Source organism: Diaphorina citri, unplaced genomic scaffold, assembly GCF_000475195.1.
Source record: "Diaphorina citri unplaced genomic scaffold, Diaci psyllid genome assembly version 1.1 scaffold4, whole genome shotgun sequence".
In the NCBI taxonomy this organism is placed as follows: domain Eukaryota; kingdom Metazoa; phylum Arthropoda; class Insecta; order Hemiptera; family Psyllidae; genus Diaphorina; species Diaphorina citri.
In genome coordinates this window covers 356,844-384,257 of record NW_007377443.1, presented here as the reverse complement: position 1 = coordinate 384,257, position 27,414 = coordinate 356,844, and the positions used below count along the sequence as shown (strand labels likewise).

At 35.7% G+C, this 27,414-nt stretch overlaps 1 protein-coding gene and 1 pseudogene across 1 annotated transcript; one reads left to right on the top strand and one right to left on the bottom strand.

Moving 5' to 3' along the window:
* Positions 1-27,414, bottom strand: LOC103521965 (PR domain zinc finger protein 1-like). Its single transcript, XM_017448345.2, has 7 exons — positions 27,301-27,414; positions 25,944-26,207; positions 21,021-21,242; positions 6,846-7,580; positions 3,558-3,885; positions 3,071-3,270; positions 1-56 (listed from the first exon to the last, which is right to left on the bottom strand). Exons 2-7 carry the CDS (start codon positions 26,089-26,091, stop codon positions 1-3), a joined length of 1,689 nt encoding a protein of 562 aa, XP_017303834.2. The 5' UTR covers positions 26,092-26,207; positions 27,301-27,414.
* On the top strand, positions 3,289-3,406 carry LOC113472679 (annotated as a pseudogene).

The following is a 27,414-nucleotide window of genomic DNA, read 5'->3' as shown; positions in this document are numbered from 1 at the left end:
TTAGGAATTCAAATAGGTTCTCAACGGAATCCCGGTCATCATCCAGTGAAGGAATCCTGTGGAAGGCTGGACGGGATGGATCAATGTAGGAGCGACATTCCAGCAAGTGGCGGATGGTCAGGGGTAACCCACATTGGCAAGAGGGGGGGTCGGATCTGGTAAAGAGGTAACTGTGGGTCAGGCGCGTATGTCCGATTCTCACTCTGGTCAGCACAACTTCCTCATATCTAACTATCTTGAACTTTGTTTGGTTTCAAGAATGGTTTCTTTTTCTTTCCATTCAACTGTGGCTCATATGGCTTTTAAATGTGTTTGCCACAAATGTTACGAGATTCATATTACAAATTACAATACAAACATACTATTAATTTATTATGAAAGAGCTGGTGGCTCCATGAAATCTAACAAATACTATAGGAGTTCTGACATCTCCACCAATATCTATCAAATACTATGGGAGTTCTGGCATCTCCACCAATATCTAACAAATACTATAGGAGTTCTGACATCTCCACCAATATCTATCAAATACTATTGGAGTTCTGGCATCTCCACCAATATCTAACAAATACTATGGGAGTTCTGGCAGGTTTAGAAATGTTCATGAACAAACCCATAACCAACTTGACTAATCTATGGGTATTAGGTCGAGTATTGGTGGATGTTCCAACATTACCACTAGAATGATAATAAGCCAAATAAATAAAACTTTTCAAACAAGCTCTCTGATAAAACTCCTTGTTGGAATTATTTTAAGGAATATTTTCCGAGTAAGTGTTCCAAGATTTAGACAAAATTAATAGCAACATTCTGTCAGATTGTAAATTACAAAACAACGATTTAAAGCAGGAGTTGAATAATTACAAAATGGCCGAAATAATTTAAACTCTAAAGAAAAGGGTAATTTAAATGCTTGTTTTTGAATCCATTGCAAACAGGGCACCTTTGGTTCCCAATGTAAAAATGTAAAAGTTTTTAGAAGAGATTTATCAGTAGACAACAGATACCCCAAACATTCTGAATTAGTATTGGAGAGAAAGTAAACTGTCATCAGCAAAAATTGAACGGTGAAAATTTGATGAAACCCACCGGTGAGTCCGGTGACTTTCACGGAACATCGAACATCAAAAAACCACCATGAAACCCACCGGTGGGGGTGTTCAACGTGTTAAAACGTGTTTTGCCCAGACCAGATGATTTTTCTCGCAGTTAACCAATATCCACATTAGTTTATAAAGTCACAAGTAGTCGAGTGTTTTTCACCAAAGGAAAGGAAGGGACCACGAAAATAATATAAAGAAGGGTAGAAAGTTTGGAGGTGTTAGAGGGTGATAATATATTATTGCATCTTCTCCGCTCGTGATTAATAGCTCCAAAGCTGAGAGGAAGAAAATAGCGCTTCCCATTTATTAATCGTACCCTAAATTATGCACTAATTACTGACAAATCTCTTGCAGGAAGGAAGATGAAGGATGACGGGGAGGCAAAGTGCTCCTTCTATCAACATCTTCTAACTTCTTCCTTGAACTTCTCCTTTGTCCTTAACTAGTGTCGAAGCCACAGACACAATAGAAGGAACACCAAATATTGGGGAGGATGGAGAGGTTAATGATACACAATCAAGGATTGGTTAGGTTAGATATAAAGATTATTACGAAATGGATGTAAGCATTCAAAGATAATGGGAATTGGGTAGTCACCGACACCGATTTCGCATTTTGCTTCCTGTTGAAGTGAAATTTGGAATTCAGGAAAAGGAAACTCAGAAGCTTAGAACACAGGTGCCAACTGCCAATAAATACTATTCCCTTTTCGTACATCTTTTGATCCCCTCTGGCCCAAAAACTGAACTCTGAAATCCGCTTCTGCCGTTCATTCTCTTTCCCTAAATTATGCACTAATTACTGACAAATCTCTTGCAGGAAGGAAGATGAAGGATGACGGGGAGGCAAAGTGCTCCTTCTATCAACATCTCCTAACTTCTTCCTTGAACTTCTCCTTTGTCCTTAACTAGTGTCGAAGCCACAGACACAATAGAAGGAACACGGGCCACCCAAATACATATTGGGGAGAATGGAATGGTAAAGAGGTTAATGATAGGTACACAATCACGGGGATTGGTTAAATATAAAGATTATTAAGAAGTTGATATGAATAACATTCAAAGATTTTTGAATCTACCTATCTACTTGTCTTTTTGACAAATTTTGAACGTGACTTCCTGTTTAAGTGGAATTTGGAATTTCAGAATGTCAGAAAATTGCATACATCTTCAATCTTTATTCTTAACCCAGGTGCCAACTGCCAATAAATACTATCCCCTTTTCGTACATCTTTTGATCCCCTCTGGCTCAAAAACTGAACTCTGAAATCCGCTTCTGCCGTTCATTCTCTTTCAACATTATCTCCATCTTGAAATAAATTCATTCCCAACTTCATTTTCTTCATCCTCTTCCTCTCATTTTGAACTTTCTTATAAATTCTTCGTTCTGTACATTTGAGAGAGTTTTAAGTTTGAGAATTCAACTTGGAGGAGTTCGAGTTAAAAAACTTCTCTTCATCATCATGTAGAATTTATTTTCACTGCTTCAAATTTATTATTGAATTCCTCGAAAGATTTTTTTCCTCCTCTGAATTTCTTTAATTCTTTATTCTCTAAAGGTGTTGGATGGTTCTTTGGATTTACTCTCAGACTTTTCGTACCTATTGATGTTTTATTGTAAGGGAAAAGCGGAGTGAAATACGGAATCTCTTTTAGAATCCAGAAGTTATAGAGAGAAACAATCAATAATTTATTGATGAGCTGCCCAGCATCTGGGTTGCCATATGACACCGCATACAACTCAAACAGACATGTCACAATAAAATTAAATTGAAAAGATTAAAAATTTTAAAAAAACATGGATAAATAGGATAGAGGTAAATCAATTGGGGAGGAGGGTTACAACTATGTATAAAATTATTTACGGAGAGATTTAAGCCATAAAATATGTGAACATGGCATTCAAAAGGATAAATTTTCAGCTTGCCCGGGAATCGGATAGATTAGAAACTGAATAAGCGGACTTACCGGTATGAATATAGGTGTGTTTCTTCATATCTGACTTCTGATGGAATCGTTTGCCACAATATTGACAAGGATAAGGTCTAGTGTCAGAATGAATGAGGAGATGAGTGGAGAGCGTGGAAGATCTCTTGAATGTTTTACCACACTGTTTACACTCGAACACTTTTTCGACGTTATGTACAGATCTTCGGCAGCAGAGCCATCTGAGGAAAGAGAATACATAGCGCGGCTATAGCACGTTGAATGCACCAGTTCCCAATGGATCACTGAAGTTAAGCAACATTGCGCGTGGTTGTTATCCGGATGGGTGACCATCTGGACAGTCGCGTGCTGCTGCCTTTTCCCGGCCCCACTCAGGCTAAGTTAATGAGAGGAGGTGGGTAGCTTCCAGAGTGGCCCCTGTAAGTTGATAAGTTGCAGAGTACTATTGAAGATAGTATGGTAGAATTGGGCTTAACAGTCTCAACGTTCAAATAGCTTCCAAACTCACCTATGTTGACTAAGGCTAACTTCAGCGCCGAACGTTTTATTGCACAATTCACAGGCGAACGGTCGTTTGCCGTTATGGGATCGTCTTGCATGCACCTCCAGTCCGTGCGGTGTTGGAAACATCTTCTCACATTTGATGCAGGAGAATATATCACCCAGATTGCCATTGTTGCCAGCGCCTCTCATGAAGAAGTGATGGTGATGATTGTCCAGAGAGGAGTGGGAGGCACCTGCCAGCAGATGTTGACGGAGGCGAAACAACTCTTCGGCTGTCGGGGAGGAATTGGGGGGCATGTTGGAGTGAAAGAACGAGTGGTGAGAGTTGTTGCCTGGGAACAAAGGAGACTCAAATGGTTCAAACTGATTTCATGGTCAAATCAAAGGATTTTTGGTCAGTTGATGCTTATTTCTAAAGCCGGCCATTCATTAATAGGTAGACCTGTTCAGGCGTACCTGTCAGTTCTACCTGATAGTGAATGGCCGGCTTAGGAGTACGACACAGCTAAAATTTACTGTAGAGTTAAATTGAAGGTTGAAGGAAAGCTAAAAAATGTGAGATTGAAAAACCTAAAGTTGACATACTACATTGTGCTACATTTTACTGTCAAATTTAGTCCCGGATTGAGCTTGAAATTTTGTTTATATTTAGATTTAGAAAATCTTTTCTGACATAATAACCTACAGGGAACTTTCTCCTGACAGCTGTGCTTTCTCAGGTTTAGAATTCCCAAATGAGCTGAAATTTAATAATTTTCAACTTATTTTCTTGTATTTTCAAGTACCTATGTACTGCAAAGAAATCTGAATTAACATTTAGCGCATAATACTCAGTACTCAGGCACAACAAAGTTAAGTTAGTATTAGTACTTTTGCTCCTGAAATGTGAAATCTACTGCTACCCATGTTATTTCCTAGAAGACACAGTGCTTTTACTTTTTTATCTTTATTATTTTGTATTCTCGACTTTATTTTTCTAAACATCATTACAGCAAAGCAAACACGAGGTACAAAATTGTCACAATCTTTTTTTGTTTTGGTTTTTATTAGATGAGAAGTATTTAAACTTTCCTTCTTTATTTTTATGATTTTCTCCCCTTGCCTCTCTTCGTTTATTTCATCTTCGTCTCTCTTCTTATTTCTTTTTCTTTTATAACTGAATTAAATTGTCAAGAAAAAAAGGTTTTCTGACTGTTATTTCTCTTTTCGGAACAAACCTTTTCCTCCTTTTTTTCTCTGAGTATATTATTATCATCTCTTAAGACATCTTGCTCGAGCTTCTACAAAATAAAGAGATTATTAAAGGAGAAAGTCGTAAAACAAAATTGAGTGTTTTTTCAGCTTCCATGAACTTGGCTTGACGATTTGTTCAGCTCTTTTGTGGGTTTCTTTAAAATTGAGAAAATGGTCGAGTCATAAATTGGACAACTAAAATAACCTCATTGTTCCCTTCTTTTTTTTTTAACTAAACAAACTTGAGAGAAAAATCCCGTCCATACATTGGTAGATCTAGACCTCCAGCATCCACATACCTATAGCAACTGAAATAAAACTCATAGGTTGCATTTCACTCCATTACTTCTCTACTTCATCAAAATAAATGTGCCTAAAATTATTTCCCACAAAACTTTCAAGAGAGGCAAAAGCGAGGGAGGTAAGCGAAGATACAAAAGTGAAAATCACCCTTGGGATCTTCAAATAATAAAAATAATATTCTTTTTCAGCAGAACCCCCTAAGAATGTAGTACGGTTGAACTTTTTGTTTCTTGAGTTTTTCATGTAGCTGAAATTTGATCACAGTGGGAAGAAAAGCGTGGCAAATGTTTTGCTGAGTAAAGTCTGAAATGGATTTTTAACAGAAAGTTATTTATCAACTTGTGAAGGATTATGTTGAGCTTTGTTTTTCAAATGTAAGCAATCCTCAGAGTCCGGAGCGGTAAGACGAAATAAAATGTACCTGGTAAAAATATACCTAAACATACAAATATTTGTTCTCATAATACCTATTATGGATCTGACAAGATTTAATACGTACCGACCTACATGATTTCTAAATCGGGTTCAGCTAATAAACCGGTCCCTAAAATTCCTTTAAAATTACTACATCGGTACGTGTGAGCTTCTGTCTCGCCTGAGTTTACCATTTGGATTTCAGTTTAATATTATCTGAAAAATGCAGACACCAGACAAATTGACCCTCTACTGCTCATCACTTGGCATCTATAAATCACATTTATTACCTCTCGTATGAAATAAATTCTGACTTGCGCCCTGCAGTATAAATATCTTGCAACGAAATCAGGAAGCCTCATTGGATTTTCAATCCATACAGCAAGAATGCCATGAGGAAGAACATTTGGACAGGCATGGATTTAGAATTAGCTTCCACCCCGTGTTGAGCTAAAGTCATCCAAATTAGGAGACAAAATATATGACAATAGTACATTGTTAAAATTTAATATTGTCTGTCTGTGGCGAGTGGCCGCTCACAAGTGAGCAGTGATTTAAAACCTAGATGACAAGCTTATGTAGCTATCGAACAGTGTAAAAACTTAACCTTCTTGAAATTGGCGAACCTCCAGCATAATCTACTGAGTTTATGAGTAAGTGAGTATGTTGCAAAAGGTAAATACCTACCTATAGAAATCCTGTAGTCCTCTATTTCAAGAGTTCGTAATACCTAGATCAGCAGAAATGAAAGATTCATTGAAAGGAACACATATGAACACAAAGAAATGCTAAAAATGTTCTTTCCTCTCTTTAAAAACGGGCCTAAATGGGACAATGCACAGCAAGGAAAAGTAAAAGAAAATCGAGGGAAGAAGTCTGAAAGAACGTAGAGAAGGGAAAAATCTAAAGAAAATGAAATGCTTGTGTATAATTTGAAAAAGAAAAGTTGAGTGGGGGGAAATATTTGTGGAAACAGTATGGCGATCGGAATGCGTTGCGCAGTAAAATTAATTTAAAATAAAATATGTCTTGCGAGTACAAGTTCATAACTTGAGATTTCCAATGCGATATCTTGCTGGAAAATTACACACCTTTTGAAAGTTGAGTGGGGGGAAATATTTGTGGAAACAGTATGGCGATCGGAATGCGTTGCGCAGTAAAATTAATTTAAAATAAAATATGTCTTGCAAGTACAAGTTCATAACTTGAGATTTCCAATGCGATATCTTGCTGGAAAATTACACACCTTTTGAAGTCTGTTGGGGTTTACTATGTTTTGATTTCTTCGCATTTCTTGGTACGGTTTCAGCTTTCAGTATATTGACAAGAAAGTATTACTCACCAGTAGCATTAGCAGGATTCGCCATGGCAGCTGCAGCGGCGGCAGCTCCCAGACTGAGGTACAATGATCCCGTTAGTATATTTCTATTCGAATCCATAACATCCGTATTGTCCTTCGAAGACGGAAACAAAGCATTCGGCGGCAGTCCAGGAAAATTTGGAAAGTTTCTCGGGCTAAATCCGTTCGGATGGTCTTTCAAATCGGCACGACTAAGGAGCAGTTCTGGAAAATGCAGTCCAGGATAGAGGAAAGAGCGAGTGACGGAAATTGTTTCTGAGAAGGGCGTTGCGTAAGGTGAATTTTTCACCCTAGAATCTGGTCTCAATAATGCACTAACACTGAATGCTTCGGAGTTTTTTCGTAAAGGTTTTGACGTGAATGTTGGCGAGGGAGATCTTCGCATGATGTCGACACTAGGGGATCTTGAATGTACAGGACTGTCGACTTCTAGCTCTGGGGAGGTGGAAGGTGATGGTGTTTGTAGTTTATCATCTGGTTCAGGTGTCCATGAGATTTGTGTTTGTGGCGGAGAAGACGACCGGTCTGTCATCGTTGTGACGTCAGCTTTGTGTCTAAACTTGTCTTCATCTTGTAAGTTATTGTTAAACCTAAGTGTATTGTTATTATTGAGAGATTCTCCTCTATCTTCAACATCCGCATCACCCTCATCCGTTTGTTCTGCTTCATCTTCTGATTTGTCATTTACTAATCTTTGTATACCGAATTTGATAGAATCTGCAACAAAGATCAGAAAGAAAGAAATACATTAATAACCGAGAACATATTCATGTACACTTAATGCATTTACTGAGATCCCAATCCCAATGCCAAAAGATATAAAATCTAAATTTTATGTGTGAATCTAAAGCGAACATCATTCACCAATCAATAATCTGGAAAGAGCTAGGTTGTGTTGTTGAAGATGTATCATAAAATGAACATGATGAGCTGGATAAGTGTTCAATATTAAACTGTTGATGGATGAGCAGTTGAGCATACTCAGGAAACCCGGGAAACAAAGTTTTTGCTTACATTGAATTTATTTATGAAAAAATTTATGTGTAAAAAAATACTGTAAAGTGATAAAATTAAATTAAATTTCAATTTCATTGCTCTTATCAATCAATAAGGTATCAGTCATTGTTCAATCTATCGGGGGTTGGGGATTTAAATGGGAATAACATAGCACATTATTTCATTTTTTACATCAGTTCAATTCGATTTTAAATTAGAAGAATTTTCAAGGAGCTAATTTTAATGGCAGAGCTAGGTATGTTTATCAAATTCAAAGAAGGTAGGTAGGTACCTAATCATAAAAACCGAAACCCAGAGAAATGATAGAAATATGCCAAAGAAAACAGATGGAAAGAAAATTTTGTTTTGAAATTCAAAGCTACACATTCTAGTGCATAGGGGAATTTGCTGAAGCAGGATTAGGCAGTATGAACTACTTTCTTACCTAGTAGATTTTCCCCCTTTCTCGACAGAAAAGTAAGTGAGAGTGAGAGATAACTTAATTTGAGACCCCTTCTCTTTCTCTCATTTTCACCTGCTTCTTTATCTCATCTTTCTCTTTCTTTTTCCCGAAAGTCTGTTTCTTTCAATAATATTATATGACAGCTTTGAAAAGTGAACTCAATTAACACTTCATTTAAGAAAATTAAACTTTACGCCCCTTTCTTTTTCATTCTCTTTGTCTCATTCTTTTCTCTCCCTGTCTTCATTTCAAGTTTTGGTAATCTAGTAGAAAATAATCTTTTAGACTTATTTCTTGTTACCTTTTCTAGACCTTTCATGTTTTATTTGATCTATGGTGGAGATGCCAAAACTCCATTATGTAGGTATTAGGTACACTATGTAATGTTGTACAGTGTACCCACAATAATAATCGAGTGTTATTGGTGGAGATGCCAAAACTCCCTATAATGTTAGGTAGGTACACTATGTTTGTAATGCTATACCTCCAATGAGTGTTATTAGTGGAGATGCCGAAACTTCCTTTGTATGAAATCCATTCTAATTAGTGGATGTGACAAAACTTCATTTACTAACTACCTACACTTTTTGTAACCATTCAAAAGCAAACCAAATCTTCGATAATACTTGATAACGATAGGTTCGTCCTGGATGCAAGAGAGCTATGGGGGTATTTCAAATTAATAAATCATAACATTCACAACCTGTCATCAAGCAGAAATCCCAACAGTACACAAAAAACTGAAACAAAAAACTCGACAATGATTGAAGTTGTGTCAAAGGTAACATCGAAAAGGCTTAACATGGACAAATGGATGCAGCGTTGTATAATAATGTATTCAATCATGTAGGTACTGAATATGCTATCATAATTTGGACGAAAAAAGTTTGGAATATTTTAAGCACCTTGGATTCTCTCAAATTTCCTCTTGCTCTTTACTCTTGTCCTGTAATCATATATTTCACCTCCGAATATCATTGAACTTTTCCAGAAAATGGTCATTTATTATTACCTACTCGTTTGTGCGTACTCGTACATTTATGTTATGTGTATAACAATATTTATTTTATATTGGCAGTAGGTAGCTGAATAAGTGTTTTCTTTGGAAGCAAGGCGAGTAGGTCTTCGTAAGATTGACAATCGCATTATTAGTTAGGTGATAGGCAAAAAGCAACTGCTCGAGCACCCTAAACCTCTACAGAAACTGTAGGGTTTGAATTATAACTAATGAAAACAATAAATCTGATACAAATGAGACATGGAACACACACATAGAATAAATTGTCGTCGATTAAAAAAATATAATTAAAACACATGAGGAGAGCCATTCATTTTCAATTTTCATGCTAAATCGCCAATGTCAATAGAAACAAAACTGTTTTCACCGAAGCTCCCCCTATGTTTTATTTATCTTTTCCAATTGTATCACTGAACAATAAAAGAGAAAGAAAACAAATAAATATAAAATGTGTAATAAATATATTGGGGGGTTTGCGAACAAGTGCAATAACTCTGGGGCTCGGTGCACTATTAACACTTTATTCATTATTCATCTTTCCATTATTATTCACAACGAGACAATTGAGGTCCTGCGTTTTTCGCCAGAGTGATAATCTTTTTTTGTTTTGGTTTTTATTAGATGAGAAGTATTTAAACTTTCCTTCTTTATTTTTATGATTTTCTCCCCTTGCCTCTCTTCTCGTCCGTTTATTTCATCTTCGTCTCTCTTCTTATTTCTTTTTCTTTTATAACTGAATTAAATTGTCAAGAAAAAAAGGTTTTCTGACTGTTATTTCTCTTTTCGGAACAAACCTTTTCCTCCTTTTTTTCTCTGAGTATATTATTATCATCTCTTAAGACATCTTGCTCGAGCTTCTACAAAATAAAGAGATTATTAAAGGAGAAAGTCGTAAAACAAAATTGAGTGTTTTTTCAGCTTCCATGAACTTGGCTTGACGATTTGTTCAGCTCTTTTGTGGGTTTCTTTAAAATTGAGAAAATGGTCGAGTCATAAATTGGACAACTAAAATAACCTCATTGTTCCCTTCTTTTTTTTTTAACTAAACAAACTTGAGAGAAAAATCCCGTCCATACATTGGTAGATCTAGACCTCCAGCATCCACATACCTATAGCAACTGAAATAAAACTCATAGGTTTGAGAAAATGGTCGAGTCATAAATTGGACAACTAAAATAACCTCATTGTTCCCTTCTTTTTTTTTTAACTAAACAAACTTGAGAGAAATATCCCGTCCATACATTGGTAGATCTAGAGCTAGACCTCCAGCATCCACATACCTATAGCAACTGAAATAAAACTCATAGGTCGCATTTCACTCCATTACTTCTCTACTTCATCAAAATAAATGTGCCTAAAATTATTTCCCACAAAACTTTCAAGAGAGGCAAAAGCGAGGGAGGTAAGCGAAGATACAAAAGTGAAAATCACCCTTGGGATCTTCAAATAATAAAAATAATATTCTTTTTCAGCAGAACCCCCTAAGAATGTAGTACGGTTGAACTTTTTGTTTCTTGAGTTTTTCATGTAGCTGAAATTTGATCACAGTGGGAAGAAAAGCGTGGCAAATGTTTTGCTGAGTAAAGTCTGAAATGGATTTGCATTTGAATTTTATGTACTTGTAAAAGGAGTGCATTACTCCTTCCAGTTTACTCAAATAGTTACAATACCTATGTGTATGTTGTTTAGGGCATTTGAATTTTATGTACTTGTAAAAGGAGTGCATTACTCCTTCCAGTTTACTCAAATAGTTACAATACCTATGTGTATGTTGTTTACCCGAATTCCAGTTTTCTAAGATTGTCGAGTAGCTACTTTAGGCACGGGCACTATCACAAAAATTAACCCTTATTTATTTCGTCTCCTTTCATGCCGTTTTCACAAGAAAAACAAAACGGAGGAAGATAAATATTGCTCAACTCTGGAAACATTTCAATTGACAAAGACGAAACATCAGCCACAGGCTATAAAAGACGAGGAGCCGGGGAGAGGCAACTTAAAGCTGTTTTTCACCCCTCCTGGAGTGCTCTATCGATGATCTGTTTTCAGAAAATCAACCTCCTTTTTCCTTTCTATACATTTTCATTCTCCCCCACCTCCCGTAATAGTGTCATGAATTATTAAAGGGGGGTAAACATCTGTTGAGCCCCCTAATTATTTTAAGTCACCCCTCACTGTTCATGTGATCTGATACAATTATAAATCCTCTTTTCCTTCTACATAACCCTAATCATATCCCAGTGTGAGGTCTCATGCCTCCGCTTTTCTTTTGTCTTCTGTGTTGCTATCAGTTTGATCTGCTAGCGTTATTGTATCAGGGTGAAGTGTGGTTTTATTCAGGAGCTGTTAGAGATCTTGACTAGGTGGCTAGGTGACAAGTGCTGAGATATTCCGCTTTTCTTTTGTCTTCTGTGTTGCTATCAGTTTGATCTGCTAGCGTTATTGTATCAGGGTGAAGTGTGGTTTTATTCAGGAGCTTTTGTTAGAGATCTTGGTGGCTAGGTGACAAGTGCTGAGATAAAAATGGATTTTTAACAGAAAGTTATTTATCAACTTGTGAAGGATTATGTTGAGCTTTGTTTTTCAAATGTAAGCAATCCTCAGAGTCCTGAGCGGTAAGACGAAATATGTACCTGGTAAAAATATACCTAAATAAATGGATTTTTAACAGAAAGTTATTTATCAACTTGTGAAGGATTATGTTGAGCTTTGTTTTTCAAATGTAAGCAATCCTCAGAGTCCGGAGCGGTAAGACGAAATAAAATGTACCTGGTAAAAATATACCTAAACATACAAATATTTGTTCTCATAATACCTATTATGGATCTGACAAGATTTAATACGTACCGACCTACATGATTTCTAAATCGGGTTCAGCTAATAAACCGGTCCCTAAAATTCCTTTAAAATTACTACATCGGTACGTGTGAGCTTCTGTCTCGCCACTCTCGCCTGAGTTGACCATTTGGATTTCAGTTTAATATTGTTAACAACAGAGGTCTTATCGTCCCTGAATCGAATGCCATTTATTCCAGTGAAAAACATCACTTTCCTAGAAGGGATTTCAACCAGATTCTCAATAACTATATACATTACCCACTGAATATACATAGGACTGGCAGGCAATCGCCCCACCAGATTCTGGACATACTTAACGCCACTTAACTTTAGTTGTCTATCTGAATGACTTTATTGTTCTTCCTTTACAAGATCTCGTTTAAAGCTGGCTTAGCCAATAAAAGTCAAATTACAAACGTACTGGTTATACCTGATCTTATTATTCTACCACCATAACACAAACTTTGAACTTTTTTAAAAAGTTTCTTTTTATAAAATCTCAAAATTATCATGTTTTAAGTTGTTCGTGCACTAACCAGAATCTCGAGATAAGTTTTGTACAAAAACTTTAGTACGTTTTTGTTCGTTTCATGTTCAATTCCATTTTCATGATTTCCTTTTTCCGTGGCGAGTTTTCCACGGTGAGTTTATTTATAGACAGTAATTTTATTTAATAAATAGATATTTAGAGTCTAATCTACCTGAAATTCTCGGTATCTACTTCATACTTCTATGAAGCCATGCCTTGGTCAGAAAAAGCTTCAGAAGGTAGGTTAGAAATTGACTGATATTTATCTGTTATATGGTGAGTTCAGTATCAACTAGCGTACTTTTTCCAGCAGTGCTCTTCATTTTTGCACTGAAAAATCCAGTGGCAAAACTCAGCCATCAAATAAAAAAGCCACACTGTCCGCAAACTTGGGAAAAAGTTCGAAAGTTGTTTAGTAAAAAAAGAGCTTTTCCATGATAACATGCGATCTTGGACGAAGAAAAAAAAATATGTAAACAATGTGAAACACCCATCAATATTATTTAATATTTACCCAGGGAACGTATTACATTTTCGGTCAACAAAACTCACCCTTTCTATCCCCTCCACTTACCTGGTAATCGCGGTTATGGAAAGTTTGACCAGGTCAAGCAGGGGGGATCATAAATTATTCTCGCTTTTTCTTTTATTTTAGTTTACCAAAGCTTACGAAGTTTCGTTTTTTTTATTTTTAAAATTCAATCACTCATAAATCAATAAAGGTATAGGGTACTTTTTAGGAACTTTTTCGCTCTAGGACTCTAACTATTGTTTACATAATGAATAGGGGTTTTCATGAGGGACTTGAGTTTAGTAATCAATTTTTCTTCGAAAGCTCAAGCTTGAAGAAAAGAAGAAATCAAAGAAAAGGAAACGACGCGACGGAATACCTACAATGTTCCGTCGGACGGAACGGACGAACGAAAGACTACGTAGGTAGAACTATCACAGTAAATGGAGTTCAAATACACCCGTAAAAGCATTGTACGGCTTCAAAATATGGTCCTCATTAGTGAATATGTATTTCCAGAAAACACTTATTTATGTAGAATTGTAGAACCTTTATTCCGAGAAGTTTAGCCTGTTAATGAACAAGTAAGCAAAATGAATCCTGAGTTTTACAGATGTAGCGCTAAAAATCCGATCTGACAAAGATTGAGATGGAAAGCGATAGATAGGGGGAAGAAGGAAACTCATGTACCTAACAAAATGTTCACCACACGGCACCATATGAAACATCACAATGCTCTAATATTTTGAACAGGATAAACTTGAATATAGCAGCTACTTGTTAAACTTCCTTGGGTAAAAAATAATTAGGATGAGGAAAGTAAAAGATCGTTTACCCCAATAGTATAAATAATATCAAGGTAAATTAACCTACGAGATATTTTTAACTTTTTTAGAAATCTATTTTTTGTTGAAATTTTGGCACATCCACCAATCTGCTACCCAAATATAAATTCCTACTATTATATTAATAATTGTTTATTTACCTTTTTAATTAAATATGTATTTTCTTTAATTTAGGTTTTGACACATCTTTCATGATGGGAATAATTAAATCTTTTTTCTCCTTTTTGGCTCAACCTATTTGGTGGTCACTTTTCATGCTTGAAAAAATCACAAATTCCACCAAACTCCCCCTTCGATAAAAGTGTGTTTCCCTGAACAAAGTTATACTTTATTCATATCTGATATGAGAGGGCCTGTGGGTTGCATTAGAGCAGCAGATATCACACCTGGGTACCCTACCCTAAACTCCCTCCGTCCCAACCAGAGCAGGGTCATTCCATGATTAAACTTTATTTGCTGAGATAACATCATCAGGTTTTGAGAGTCATTGACTCTGTTCTTAGTAGTAATATGACAAGATCTCTTCCTTGAAGATCAATGGGGTGTATACGTTACAATTTATCTATTGACTATTTCAGAAGTTGAAACTTTTAAGACATTTGTTATTAATTAATGTTGGCTATAGGTTTGCAAACTTATATCAGTTAAAACACTACCTGTGAATATCATCTTATCATCTATCATCGGGTAAATTAATTCTGTGGATCATACATGACTACATCTTGCATAGTTAGCTGTACAAAGTCCACGTCTTTATTTACACAAAAATATTTCCAATCCACTGAGCAATTTTCCGACACCTCGGTTAGTTCATTTTGAAATCAAATTAACTCCAAGTTATTCTTTGGTTTTCGGCTGAACACAAACAAATATTATTCACTCCTATTTCATCTCATTTATTTCTTTGTTGTTGTTCACATTTCGGTAAAAGCAAACAGAAGGGAAAGGGAAGACCATGTAAATATTTGCTTTGAATTACCACTTCTGCATGTGTGGCTGGCTCTGCTAATATTGGCAAAAAGTAAACCCTCTTCTTCATTTTCTCCTTTGTTTGGAGATACAATAAAATTAAAGTTGGATGTTTGATTTAGTCTATTAAATGGTCCACACTTTTTTTCTCAGTGGTAAAATTTATTTTTTCTTTATCTACCTACCAAAAGAAATATGAGTAACAAAGAAATATTTTATTGACTGATTTTATTCAATTTGCCTATCCTTACTGGAACTTTTTTTTAAGGTAAAAGAAATACAATAATTTTCGTCAGCCGGCTGCTTAGTCCAACGCGATCCATTGTTCATTGATTGCATCAAACACAAATTAATTTTTTTTTTTTCTCCCGTATTCCTACCCATGTAGGTATGTGTACCTACGAAGAGAGATACGAATAAGGTATTTTAATTAGAATAGAATGGCAATTAAAAAGAGAGAAAAAAAGGAATCGAAAGACATTAAATTTTTAATCAAAAATCGTTTTTGGATAAAAGAAAATAAGAAAAAAAGCTTTAATAAGATTTAACTACGTGACTGCATTTTATATCTGAATATTTTTATAGGAATTCACTTAACCCTTTTCAGCGCAATCTGAATATCCTGAATTGAATAAATACCTACTTACATAGGAACAAAGGTACCTACTGGAAAAATGTGACATGTAAGTATGTATTATTTTCTAATCTTGGCACTTGTCTAGGTCTGATCTCAAGTTCCCTAAAACTTTAAATACATATGTACTGGGGAAATCTAAATTTTATGTGTGAATCTAAAGCGAACATCATTCACCAATCAATAATCTGGAAAGAGCTAGGTTGTGTTGTTGAAGATGTACCTATCATAAAATGAACATGATGAGCTGGATAAGTGTTTAATATTAAACTGTTGATGGATGAGCAGTTGAGCATACTCAGGAAACCCGGGAAACAAAGTTTTTGCTTACATTGAATTTATTTATGAAAAATTTTATGTGTAAAAAAATACTGTAAAGTGATAAAATTAAATTAAATTTCAATTTCATTACTCTTATCAATCAATAAGGTATCAGTCATTGTTCAATCTATCGGGGTTGGGGATTTAAATGGAAATAGCATAGCACATTATTTCATTTTTTACATCTGATTCTGTTCAATTCGATTTTAAATGGGATTTGGCGATTTTGTTCGCGGATTTTGCGATTATGTTCGCGGATTCGCGTCCCGAATCGACATTTTGGATATTTGGCAAGCCTACTTACTGGAACTTTTTTTTTTAAGGTAAAAGAAATACAATAATTTTCGTCAGCCGGCTGCTTAGTCCAACGGGATCCATTGTTCATTGATTGCATCAAACACAAAAAATTAAACCAAACATCGTGGAACTAATATCCTATAATATCGAGATTATCGGGTACAAAATAAACAGGTGCCATGACGATATCATTTCAAATTTATCGCTCAAAAGGGTTGAATACAATAATCTTCATCTAGAAAGGGATAACGCTGCACATTGTAACACAGAAATTTGTCACAGGCAAGAAATGTGTAATGAGCCAAAACGTGTTGTATTATTTTTCGCTCTAACAATTAGCTGTTTCTTTTATTTCGGGGCTATTAAATGACAATGAAGTCTCAATTAAGAATCTTTGTTGTATAGCGATGACAAAGCAGAAAAAGAGTTGAGAAAAGGACAAGTGTTCCAGGGGGGGCTGTATGTAGAGTTGTAGGCTTGTAGGTGTCGAGGTTTTGGGTAGAGAAAATGAATCCGAATCAGATTTTGATAGAGAAAAAGAGAGGATAAAGAAGATGCATGAAAATAAAACACCTCTTCATAGACTTACTCGCACTTGGTTTTAGAAGCTCTAATAATTTATTGAATGAAAAAATTGAGTGTATCCGTTTTCATCATAAAACTTTTTATGATGAAATTTGACAAAAAGATTGAATATTGAACACTTAGTATTCAATATTCAATGGATTTTGGGTCTTTGTGCTTTTAGGATCACCATAAGGGGCTTTTTTAATGAATTTTCCGTCAATTTCCTAGCCTACAATTCCCTCAGTCGAGGCCTAGCATCCAAGCCTGATTTTATCGAATTCATCAGATTGATATGAGTTATGATTTGCATATTTTGATAGTTGACTCTGGTCATGATACACTTTTAGTTAATAATGGTGAGAAAAATGACAATATTGAGAATCATTGACAATAGTTCATAATTCATATGTATGTAGATAGGTATAGAATCAGATTAAGACTACCTTACGGACGGACGGACAGTAAGTAAGTACGTACCTAAAGTACCATTTATGTACATATTATGTACTTACATAACTATTTGTGTGCTCAATTACTTTATCCTGTTAAAAAAGCTCCTGAACTTTTGACGAAGGCGTGTGCCCTTGCAACACGATCTACCTGTCTAACTTTCATATAATGAAAGAAGATTTTCATATCCACATTAATGAATGTGTTTAATCAATTTCATTAAGGTACCTAATGGGTGTTGGTGTAGTCTGAGAAAAAATATCAGGAGGTTCAGTTAGAGTGCAAATACCTACACGCAGGTCAAATTAGAAATCAGTCTAGGATTCTGGGATAGAATAGAAACCCCTTCAAAAATTGTACATAATAACCATATTTTTATCATCAAGAAATTACTGGCAAAATAGCTCCTGGTAGAAGAAGAATTTCCTGGCTGGCCAACCTAAGGCCCTGGTTCGAGAAAAGTTCCACACAACTGTTCCGAATAGCATCGGATAAAGTCAAAATAGCCATGATGATCGCCCACATCCAAAGCGGATAGGCACCGAAAGAAGAAGAAATTACTGTTTTTGACACATCCATGCCTGAAATATATCAAGAGTATTTGGATACCTCACAACAGGGAAAAAAAATTCCGTTTGCTTTCCTTTAGATTTAAAAAGAGATTGTTTGGGCAGGTTTGGGATTTAGGGATTGTTTTTAGGTCAATAGAAACTTTCGGACACCACAAGTCTGGACGAAAACCATATATTAGATTGGGTCTGATAGCGTATGTTAATTTGTCTGAAACACGCAAGCCTCACGTATGTAGAATATGGAATTAAAAATGAATTCTGCTGATTAAATTATTAATTAAATAGGTAGCTCGTAGCCCGTGGACTTAATGTATGAGATCACGAGGAAATTGTTAGCAATGAGCACAAAGAGTAGACGAGACATTGGTGTAACTGGAAGCGTTGTTTTTTTTTTTTTTTTTTGAGCTGAATTCCATTTTTTAGAGGTCTGATTTAACAACAGAGGTCTTATCGTCCCTGAATCGAATGCCATTTATTCCAGTGAAAAACATCACTTTCCTAGAAGGGATTTCAACCAGATCCTCAATAACTATATGCATTACCCTCTGAATATACATAGGACTGGCAGGCGATTGCCCCACCAGATTCTGGACATACTCTTTCAGGGGGGAGATAGCATTCTTAGGGAAGAAAATCAGTGGCAGATTCGATGGAAGAATTTTCCCCCATCCCTAATTTCTTATCTCATAATATCATAAGTAAATCTAAATAATTTCCAATAAACTGTCCTGAGTTCTCATGTTAACCTTTACCGTCTCCAAACTACTTGAAAGTTGACCTTCAGAAACCTTAAAACTACCTAATTGGTAAAAAAAAAAAAGATGCCTAAGCTTGAGACACAGACATTTCATAAAATCCTTGATCGTCTACTGGAAAAACAGACTCTGGGATAAAAAGGAATGAGGAAAGGTGAGTACAGGGAGGGAAGTACAAAGTTCTACGGGGAAAGCGCCATTATATGGAAAAGTTTTGCACATTAAATTACAAATCTTTAAAGTTGCTCCTTCTTTGCTTTTCCATGTCTGCAACCCGCAGCACAGTGTAATGAGATCCCGCAGGCGAAACATCATATTGAGGTCTGCGGACGAAAAGTTCCTGTTTCATCATCCTTTTATTCTTAATTCTTAGAGGTTTACCTGCAATGTGTTTCATTGCCTTTGCCTCTGTACTTTCTAGATGTTTTTCAACTGAGCAAACAAGCGCAGCGGCGCGGCCATAGCACGTTGAATGCATTAGTTCCCAATGGATCACTAAAGTTAATCAATGTTGCGTGTGGTTAGTATCCAGATGGGTGCTGCTGATGGATTTTCACGGTCTCACTCAGGATGGGTGAGGTATATGTAAGGTAGCGGATGGTTTGTCGCCAAATGGCCTGTTTGATACCTGCATACCTAGAAAGTTTAATACCTACATACCATATTATGTACCTAGCTACCGAGAAAGTTTCAATTGGATTACGTACCTACTCTGGAGATATCAAAATCATAAATATAATTTGATCTCCCCGTATGATTTCATTACAAGCCTCCTTACATTGAGAGCTCGTCAATAATTCGTTATAGATCGCAAGGAGGGGAGCGCCAGCTTTACCTTGACAAAAACTGAGACGGTAACTTAGCGGTGAATTATTGAGCAGGCCACAGAAATATGACAAATCGGGGAAAGTTTGCAACATTGGGACCTGTGTATTTCGTGGATCCTGCAATCCTGTAAAACTGTAGGAATAGGAACGTTAAACTTACGCTATTAGTAAGAGTACGAGCTCAATATCACAATAAACAAAGATAAAATTTATCGAAGGACCCAATTAATAAATATTATTATTGCTTGTCTCTAAATTAAATTGTACCTAATTGATTTTTTTTTTTAAATAAATTAATAGAAACGGGAAAATAAATTCAATGTACCTGTGTATTTAGGTATGGTTAAGATTACCATAAAAGTTACATAACCTAAAAGTGGTTGTTACCTACGAAATAAGAACAATGACCGTGAATGAAGAAGAAGCAAATGACGGTTCCTCAAACAACAGTCGGGCACGAGATTTCCACCTTTCCCCTATTAAACAATCTTCAGATTATTATTGTGGCATTTTCTTTTTCAATCGGGATGAAAATGGAAAAGCTTTCTGTCTGTTCGAAATCCGATTATGTTGTATATTGCAAGTTTGTGTTACGTGGTTTTTGTGTAAACGTAGACGTTCAACTAAATAATGAACTTTTAGGTGGACTAGATGGTATAAACTACATAAACGTGGTATAAACTAGATAAACGTGATAAGAGTGAAAAAAGCAGTCCCAGTTGGTGGATTTGATTAAGGTATTAGATTCTTAACCGGAAATACTGAAAATACCATCAGTAAGGTAAAAAAAATATCTACTTGAACGCAGAAAATTTTAAGCGAGTTTCAGTTCCAAACCGTGGTTTGATTCTTTGCTCAAACACACTTTTCATTAAAAAATGTTGTATTTACAAATTCGTATCTCTTTTAAAAACGCGGAAAATTGACAAAAGTACCTATTTAAATAATTATAGCTATAGTCGTGAAAAAGTGACTTAGACGGCTAATGTCTACAATCAGAACACAATCAAATGTAGGACTGGGGACTTCGTAGGTAAGGAGAATCTTCGTATAAAACCTCTTGATCTCAAAGGGTTAATATGATGCACTTCCAAATTATCTCTGATATTATTCGTTAGTACCTGATTAGTATGCAAAACAATGTTCTAGCTTTAAAAAATTCGAGCTTTAAACTGGAGAGCTCAGCTGCTTTTTAATCTTCATTGTTAAAGATCATTTTCAAGTACATAGGTAGGTACATATTTTGCTTACTTATTTGACTTTAAAATCTATAGATCTAGATATTAAAATTAAAAAATACACCAATATTTCTCTCGAGTTTTCATGACATTTTTATTTATTCAGTTATAGTGAAGTTGTCCTTATTTCAAGATCGTTTTTGTTAAATTCTTACACGGCTTATACCTACTTAATCGTACGTTCTATATTCACAGGGTTTTGAGGAATGGTTCGTATAAGCTTAACCCCTCTTTGGGGGCTGTTTGCCCCTAAACCTAAGCCTCAGTCTGCCTCAGAGTGGTCTTTATGTGTATGAAAAACCCCACGTGGTGCAAAAAGACACCTACCTGGGAATAGGGACTTTGAACTTTGTTCCAAGTGTTGCGGGGATAGTTTTGTACTGCGGGGGAGAAATGGTAACATGTCCGCGGATCGAAACAAGGACCCGCTGCTCCAGAGGCGACTATACATGGCTAGGTCGTTCTTCATGGTGGTCTGATTGGAGGTGTTGACCGTGCTGGACGAGGAGCCTTCGGATTGGTCCTGGGATTCTGGCGGGGATGAGATTCCTGGAAACAGGATGGAAAAGTTGTGGACGGGAGTAAATTTATTGGATTTGTAAGTCATTATTGTTCCATATTTTATGTACATTTTGTAGAACAAGAAAATGTGTCAAAAATAAATAAATCCGAGTAGATACTTGGATCATAATATGTACTTGGATAACTAATAGCCTGATACCAACCTTAGTGGTGCAGTGGTTAATGCGTTGGACTTTGGATCTGGAGGTTGGTGATTCGAGTCAAAGTCAAGTCATAAAATTTATTCAATAAATTAGGATGCTGAAAAATAAAAATTCCTACCTATGGAATACCTTGGCTATACCTAGTAGTTATGATTTAGGACATAGTTAACCTAAATACAATAACAAAGACAGTACCTATAGTACGACAACAACAGGATAAGGTGAAATTTGCAAACTTGCTGATCTGTTTTCAACATCCAGTCTAAATTTCCTCTTTTCCTAGAGTATGTCATTTTCCTCTCTGTCAAAAGCTCTTACTCTTTTGCACCAGCAAACAGTGTTGTGTTTTTGTTTTGCATTATTAAACATCTTTGAGAGCTTTTCCTCAAAATCTTCCCTGGCAAAGACACGGCAGACCCGTGTTCTGTTTAGATTCAGATTTCCACTAGAAGCATTTTCATTGCTTCTCTGTGTTGCTTTTTTTTATTCGTTCTCTATCTTCCAGATTTCCTTGTTTCGTTTAACTTGAGATTTTGCTACTATTTTATTCATGCACCTTTTCTACACGTTTTGTGCAATTTCCCTTTTAGGCTCTGTCTCTGGCACCTGACTGTGAAAAGAAACATGTTGGTTTTGTATCTAATATTTTTGTTTTGTTTTGTTGGGCTGTTTTTAATTGAACTGTTGTTATTTTAAGAAAAATCAAATAATGATGCCCTGAAGAAAAAAAACATACTTGATATTGTGAGCAGCACGTTTTTATGTTAAATTAAAATATAAATATTCCATCTAAATGCAAGTCTTTTAAATACATATGTATAAGATATGCTCTGATAAAGCAGAGCGCAAAAACCACAAGTTCTGAATCGAGATTGATATTAGGTACCTTCTTATTTTATTTTTCTTTTGCAGATCGAAACTTATCCTGGGAAGTGAGACCCATGTTCATCTCATCTAATATCCGTGTATAATCAAGGTCCTGGCAAGAGAGTTGGGATATCCACTTCCTTTGATAAAAGCAGAGCACAAAATCCTTTTAAAAATATAAAATCATATTTTTTATATTTTCTCTCCTCATAAAAGACACATTTTCCTCGCTGGGTATCAACGATCGAGAATACAGGGAGGAAAATCTTAGCATGTGTTTTTGTCGCATGGCAATGTACAGGGTGTCCCAAATAAATTTGTACACACTCCTGAAATTGCAAGGTACAAAGTTGAAATTGATTCATCAACACGATAACGCCGCACCGTAACAACGGATATAATAATAATGGATGTCAACAACGAAACCCAAGAGGTGTCTCGTGTCTCCCTTCCCTAATAGGAGAAAGCCAGCCATTCCGAGAACGAACATTATCTGTTTATGATAAAGTTCGTCCTGGGCGTGAATCGAACCTACGAAACAGCAATTACAAGGCAGGCGTTCTATACCTTCCAGCTCTTAAGCTAACTAAGCTGGCTAATCTTGTTCACCCTGTATTTATATTACACTTAAACCTGTGTTGTCTTGTCTTACAAGTTTATGTTCAAACTTTCGTCTTCCTTCTCACCTGCATAATTATGTTACTGGGGAGGGGAAGGGGGAGGAGGAAGCTTTTGGGAGAGAAGGGAGGAGAAATTTCAGGGGGGAGATAGCATTCTTAGGGAAGAAAATCAGTGGCAGATTCGATGGAAGAATTTTCCCCCATCCCCAATTTCTTATCTCATGATATCATAAGTAAATCTAAATAATTTCCAATAAACTGTCCTAAGTTCTCAAGTTAACCTTTAACGTCTCCAAACTTCCTGTGCTAGTAAGCATGTCACAAAACTCAGGCGACGGGCTGATTAAATTTCTATTGTTTTTAATTAAGTGACGTTCGCTATCTTCTTCTGCTTTTCATTTCATTACTCCAAGGAAAAAAACTAAGCAAAACAAAGCCAGGTTTTTTCCTTATCCTTTATGAAATGAGGATTCAGAGGTCTAATTGAAATAATTATTTTTGATAAAAATCTTGCTGTAGAGTCTCATGCGGGCTCGTAAATTAAGTGTGGAACTCATACTAATTGAAATAATTATTTTTGATAAAAATCTTGCTGTAGAGTCTCATGCGGGCTCGTAAATTAAGTGTGGAACTCATATTTTTTTTTTATTAGAAGTCAGCTACTACTTTCATAATGTGGCTGGCACTGCAACTAGTTAATGGCTATGTGCATTGTAGGATGGAGGAGTGGAGGGGATAATTATTATGATTTAAGATGAGACTGGAAAGGATGTCTCGGGATTTTTCATTAATTTAAACAATCTCCAAGGATCCGAGAGTTCAGACTACTATGATGATAATAGACCTCGGACTAAATTGTTCAGAGTTTCAGACTGTATTGTTCAAAGAACCAATGTACACTTTTGTGATGTACGATTTCCCTACATGTCACACATGGTACTGAGGTAAAATTTATAGAGACTATAGACTCTCTATCATTTTCATATGTTTGTTTTTCAGGCGACTTCGCGCTATTTAAATTCACAGGACCAAGTACGCTTCCAATGAGAGATGAGCCTCAATGGTTTTCTTTTTGATTTCTCGAGAAGTGCAAAATCTCTCCAAGCACATACGTGACATATGGACATTTACCTATATCCTGAATTAAACATCAAAATCTTGACCTCTCGAACCTTCGTGTGTCGGGGGGATTTAAACCCAGGACCTCCGCCTTATAAGTCAACTAAGGGATATTCGCAATAATGACGACAAAATCTCAACATAAATCATAAATCCGCACACAATACGAGGGGCATTTAAGCCGTCGCTTTGTCTATTTTGATGACAATGTTTTGACCATTGTTTGCTCATTGTGATAGTGGACAATGAGAGTGCACTATATGACAATAGAGATTTGGAAAGAATAGACGAGGACCTCCTGAGAGAAACGGCTTGTGACTTGATTTCAGCAATTTGGCGATATAAAATGTTTCCGTTCTAGGGTCATTATTTATTTTGTCGAACTGCTAGTTGTTCAAAAGTCTAATGTTACGTTTCATTTTACAGTCATTGCTTTTAACTAATGGATAATATTCCCTTGTTAGATCATTTTTACTTGCTTTTTACTTTCCTTATCCTATAGGAAGGAAAGTAATGTAATCGGGTCAAATTTTCGATGGTCAGTTTTTAGTGCCAAAACACGTTTTGAGGTCCCTAGAGCCTAAATCCAAAGTTTCAGCCATTGGTCCGTGTGTGTGTCTGTCTGTCTGTAAACAAAATATCTCGAGAACGGTATGAGCTAGAGACTTGAAATTTGGTATGTAGTTTACAAATGTGACAAGGGTGCAAGTCAAAACGTTTGGTTGAGATAGGTGCTGCGGTTGGCGGTATATTGACCGCTTTTTGGCTGTTTTTGACCGTTTTTTGGCGGTTTTCAGCTATACCGACTATTGGCTATAGGAACAAGAACACCCAAAATAAGCATCATTCAATAGGATGAGGAAAGTCGTCCCCCCTGCACGATCTTACCATAAATTATGGGAAGTTGTAATCAATATTAGAATATCATGGGGGTGGAGGTGGATATTTCCATCCCTGTGTGGCCCATAGTCCGATACCCCATACATACTGCATAGTCATCAAAAGTTCGTTCTGTTTGTTGATGTACAAATAGAAATTAAATATCGGTTTCCGGTCACGATGATTTATTGTTCAAAAGTATGTTACCATAAATTATGGGAAGTTGTAATCAATATTAGAATATCATGGGGGTGGAGGTGGATATTTCCATCCCTGTGTGGCCCATAGTCCCATAGCCCATACATACTGCATAGTCATCAAAAGTTCGTTCTGTTTGTTGTACAAATAGAAATTAAATATCGGTTTCCGGTCACGATGATTTATCGTTCAAAAGTATAAACTTATCACGGAAATCATAAATGTATTAATTTATGTCCAAGTTCAAAGTTTCTTCGGAAAACCCTATGGATTTGATATTATGAAGAGCGTGCCGTATGAAATATTATGGGATGCTACTGTAATTATTATGATATCTGGGATGATATATTTTTATTATCGAATAATATCAATGACATGTGTCGTGTAAGTGTAACCTTAATAATAATTATTTCAAATCGAACTTTTGTGAATATTATGGGATGCTACTGTAATTATTATGATATCTGGGATGATATATTTTTATTATCGAATAATATCAATGACATGTGTCGTGTAACCTTAATAATAATTATTTCAAATCGAACTTTTGTATTTATAGTCTTCGGAAAAGTAGGTAGGCGGTTGTTGGTATCAAAAATAGCTAATACTTTCTAGAAATTTACCTAGGTAATGTTTCAGATGATTGCCAAAGTAGGCTCTTAAATGCGGTGTATTATGTTATGTTATTAAACTCATAAAATACATGAGACCTTGTTCCCTTTACCCCAGCAGTCTATGCTGGGGTAAAGGGACTTTTTAGTCTCATTGGAGCAGGATAAACAAGGTATATTCTTAAAAAATAATAATAATAAAAAAAAATGGCTGTGGTAATTCCTTCTTACCTTCATTTATTCTCTTAGGTGTAACCACATGGAAGGCACTGGAACTACACAGTTCGTTCGGTCTGGAACTCAACTTGAATGATTCACCGTTTGATCGGGCCGACTTCATTGTAACGCTGAAGTCTAAAGGCCCGGGTACAACTTCCATATTGCACACGGTCCCGTAGGTTAGTCAGATAGTCAGTATTTGAGCTCACGAGGATCTTAGTCCAGAAGGGTATTTTCTAGTTTTCTACATTGTTTTATGAATTTGCTGGTAAAAAGCTGAAGATAAAATTAACAGATAAAATTAAAAAGAAATATCTATTTGATAGGTAAATCTAATTGATAACCTTCCTATTGAAGGTTAAATTTATAATATACTAGTCAACAGATAAAATTAAAAAGAAATATCTATTTGATAGGTAAATCTAATTGATAACCTTCCTATTGAAGGTTAAATTTATAATATACTAGCCTTAAATCCTTAAGGCATGGCCGTTCATGTGACTCATCCATTTAGTGGTCTTGCTCGGCGTTGCTTGACAAAAACGAACCGGAAAATAGCCTATAACCTTCACGGGAGTGCAAGTTGACAAAGTTTCATAGCAATCGGATGAGCAGTTTGGCCAGGCATACACACACACATTAATTTTTATGTATTAGATAGGTATTAGGTCTAGGAAAGCAATTTGGTAATTTGGCACATCCACTAATTTTGAAAAGATGCAACACACACACATTAATTTTTATGTATTAGATAGGTATTAGGTCTAGGAAAGCAATTTGGTAATTTGGCACATCCACTAATTTTGAAAAAATGCATGTTTGTGTTTCTGCCACTATAGGAACTAATCAGTACCTAAACACACATACCTACATTATTATTTCTATGTAGTATTACAATTTTTAATCAGTTCTGTAATATTTTTCAGTTCAGCTACCTATGTATTGGAATTTTTGGAAATCTTGCCAGAAAAGAGATGAAGAGTTGTCAATTTACAGTCAAGATAGGTTAAGATAAATTTTCGAATATTCTCAAATTGTAGGTAGGTACCTTATTTTATGGTTTAGAATTACCTAGATACATATAGTAACAAAAATAAAAAAATACTTTAATAAATAAATCAATTGTACCCTTTAGGCAATTTTCCTTTGTAACCTATGTATGTAGGTAAGTACCTAAGTATCTTACTGAAAATAATCACAAAAAAAAAAAAAAAAAAAAAAAAAAAGTTTTGTGGGAAAATCCCAAAGATTTTTCTGAAAAAAATACAAAAAAAAAAAAAAAAAAAAAAAAACACTCCAAATTAATCTTCGGTTTAATTTAAAACTATACTAAAATTTAAATGACCGATTTTGCAGCAGGCAAATTTACCGAGCTTGGAAACGTTAAAACGAACGGTACTAAAATTAAAAATCTTTTTCAGAAAAATCAGATTTGAGCTTTTTAGTGATTTTCACCATTGATAAGAGATAAGATAGAAAGTCG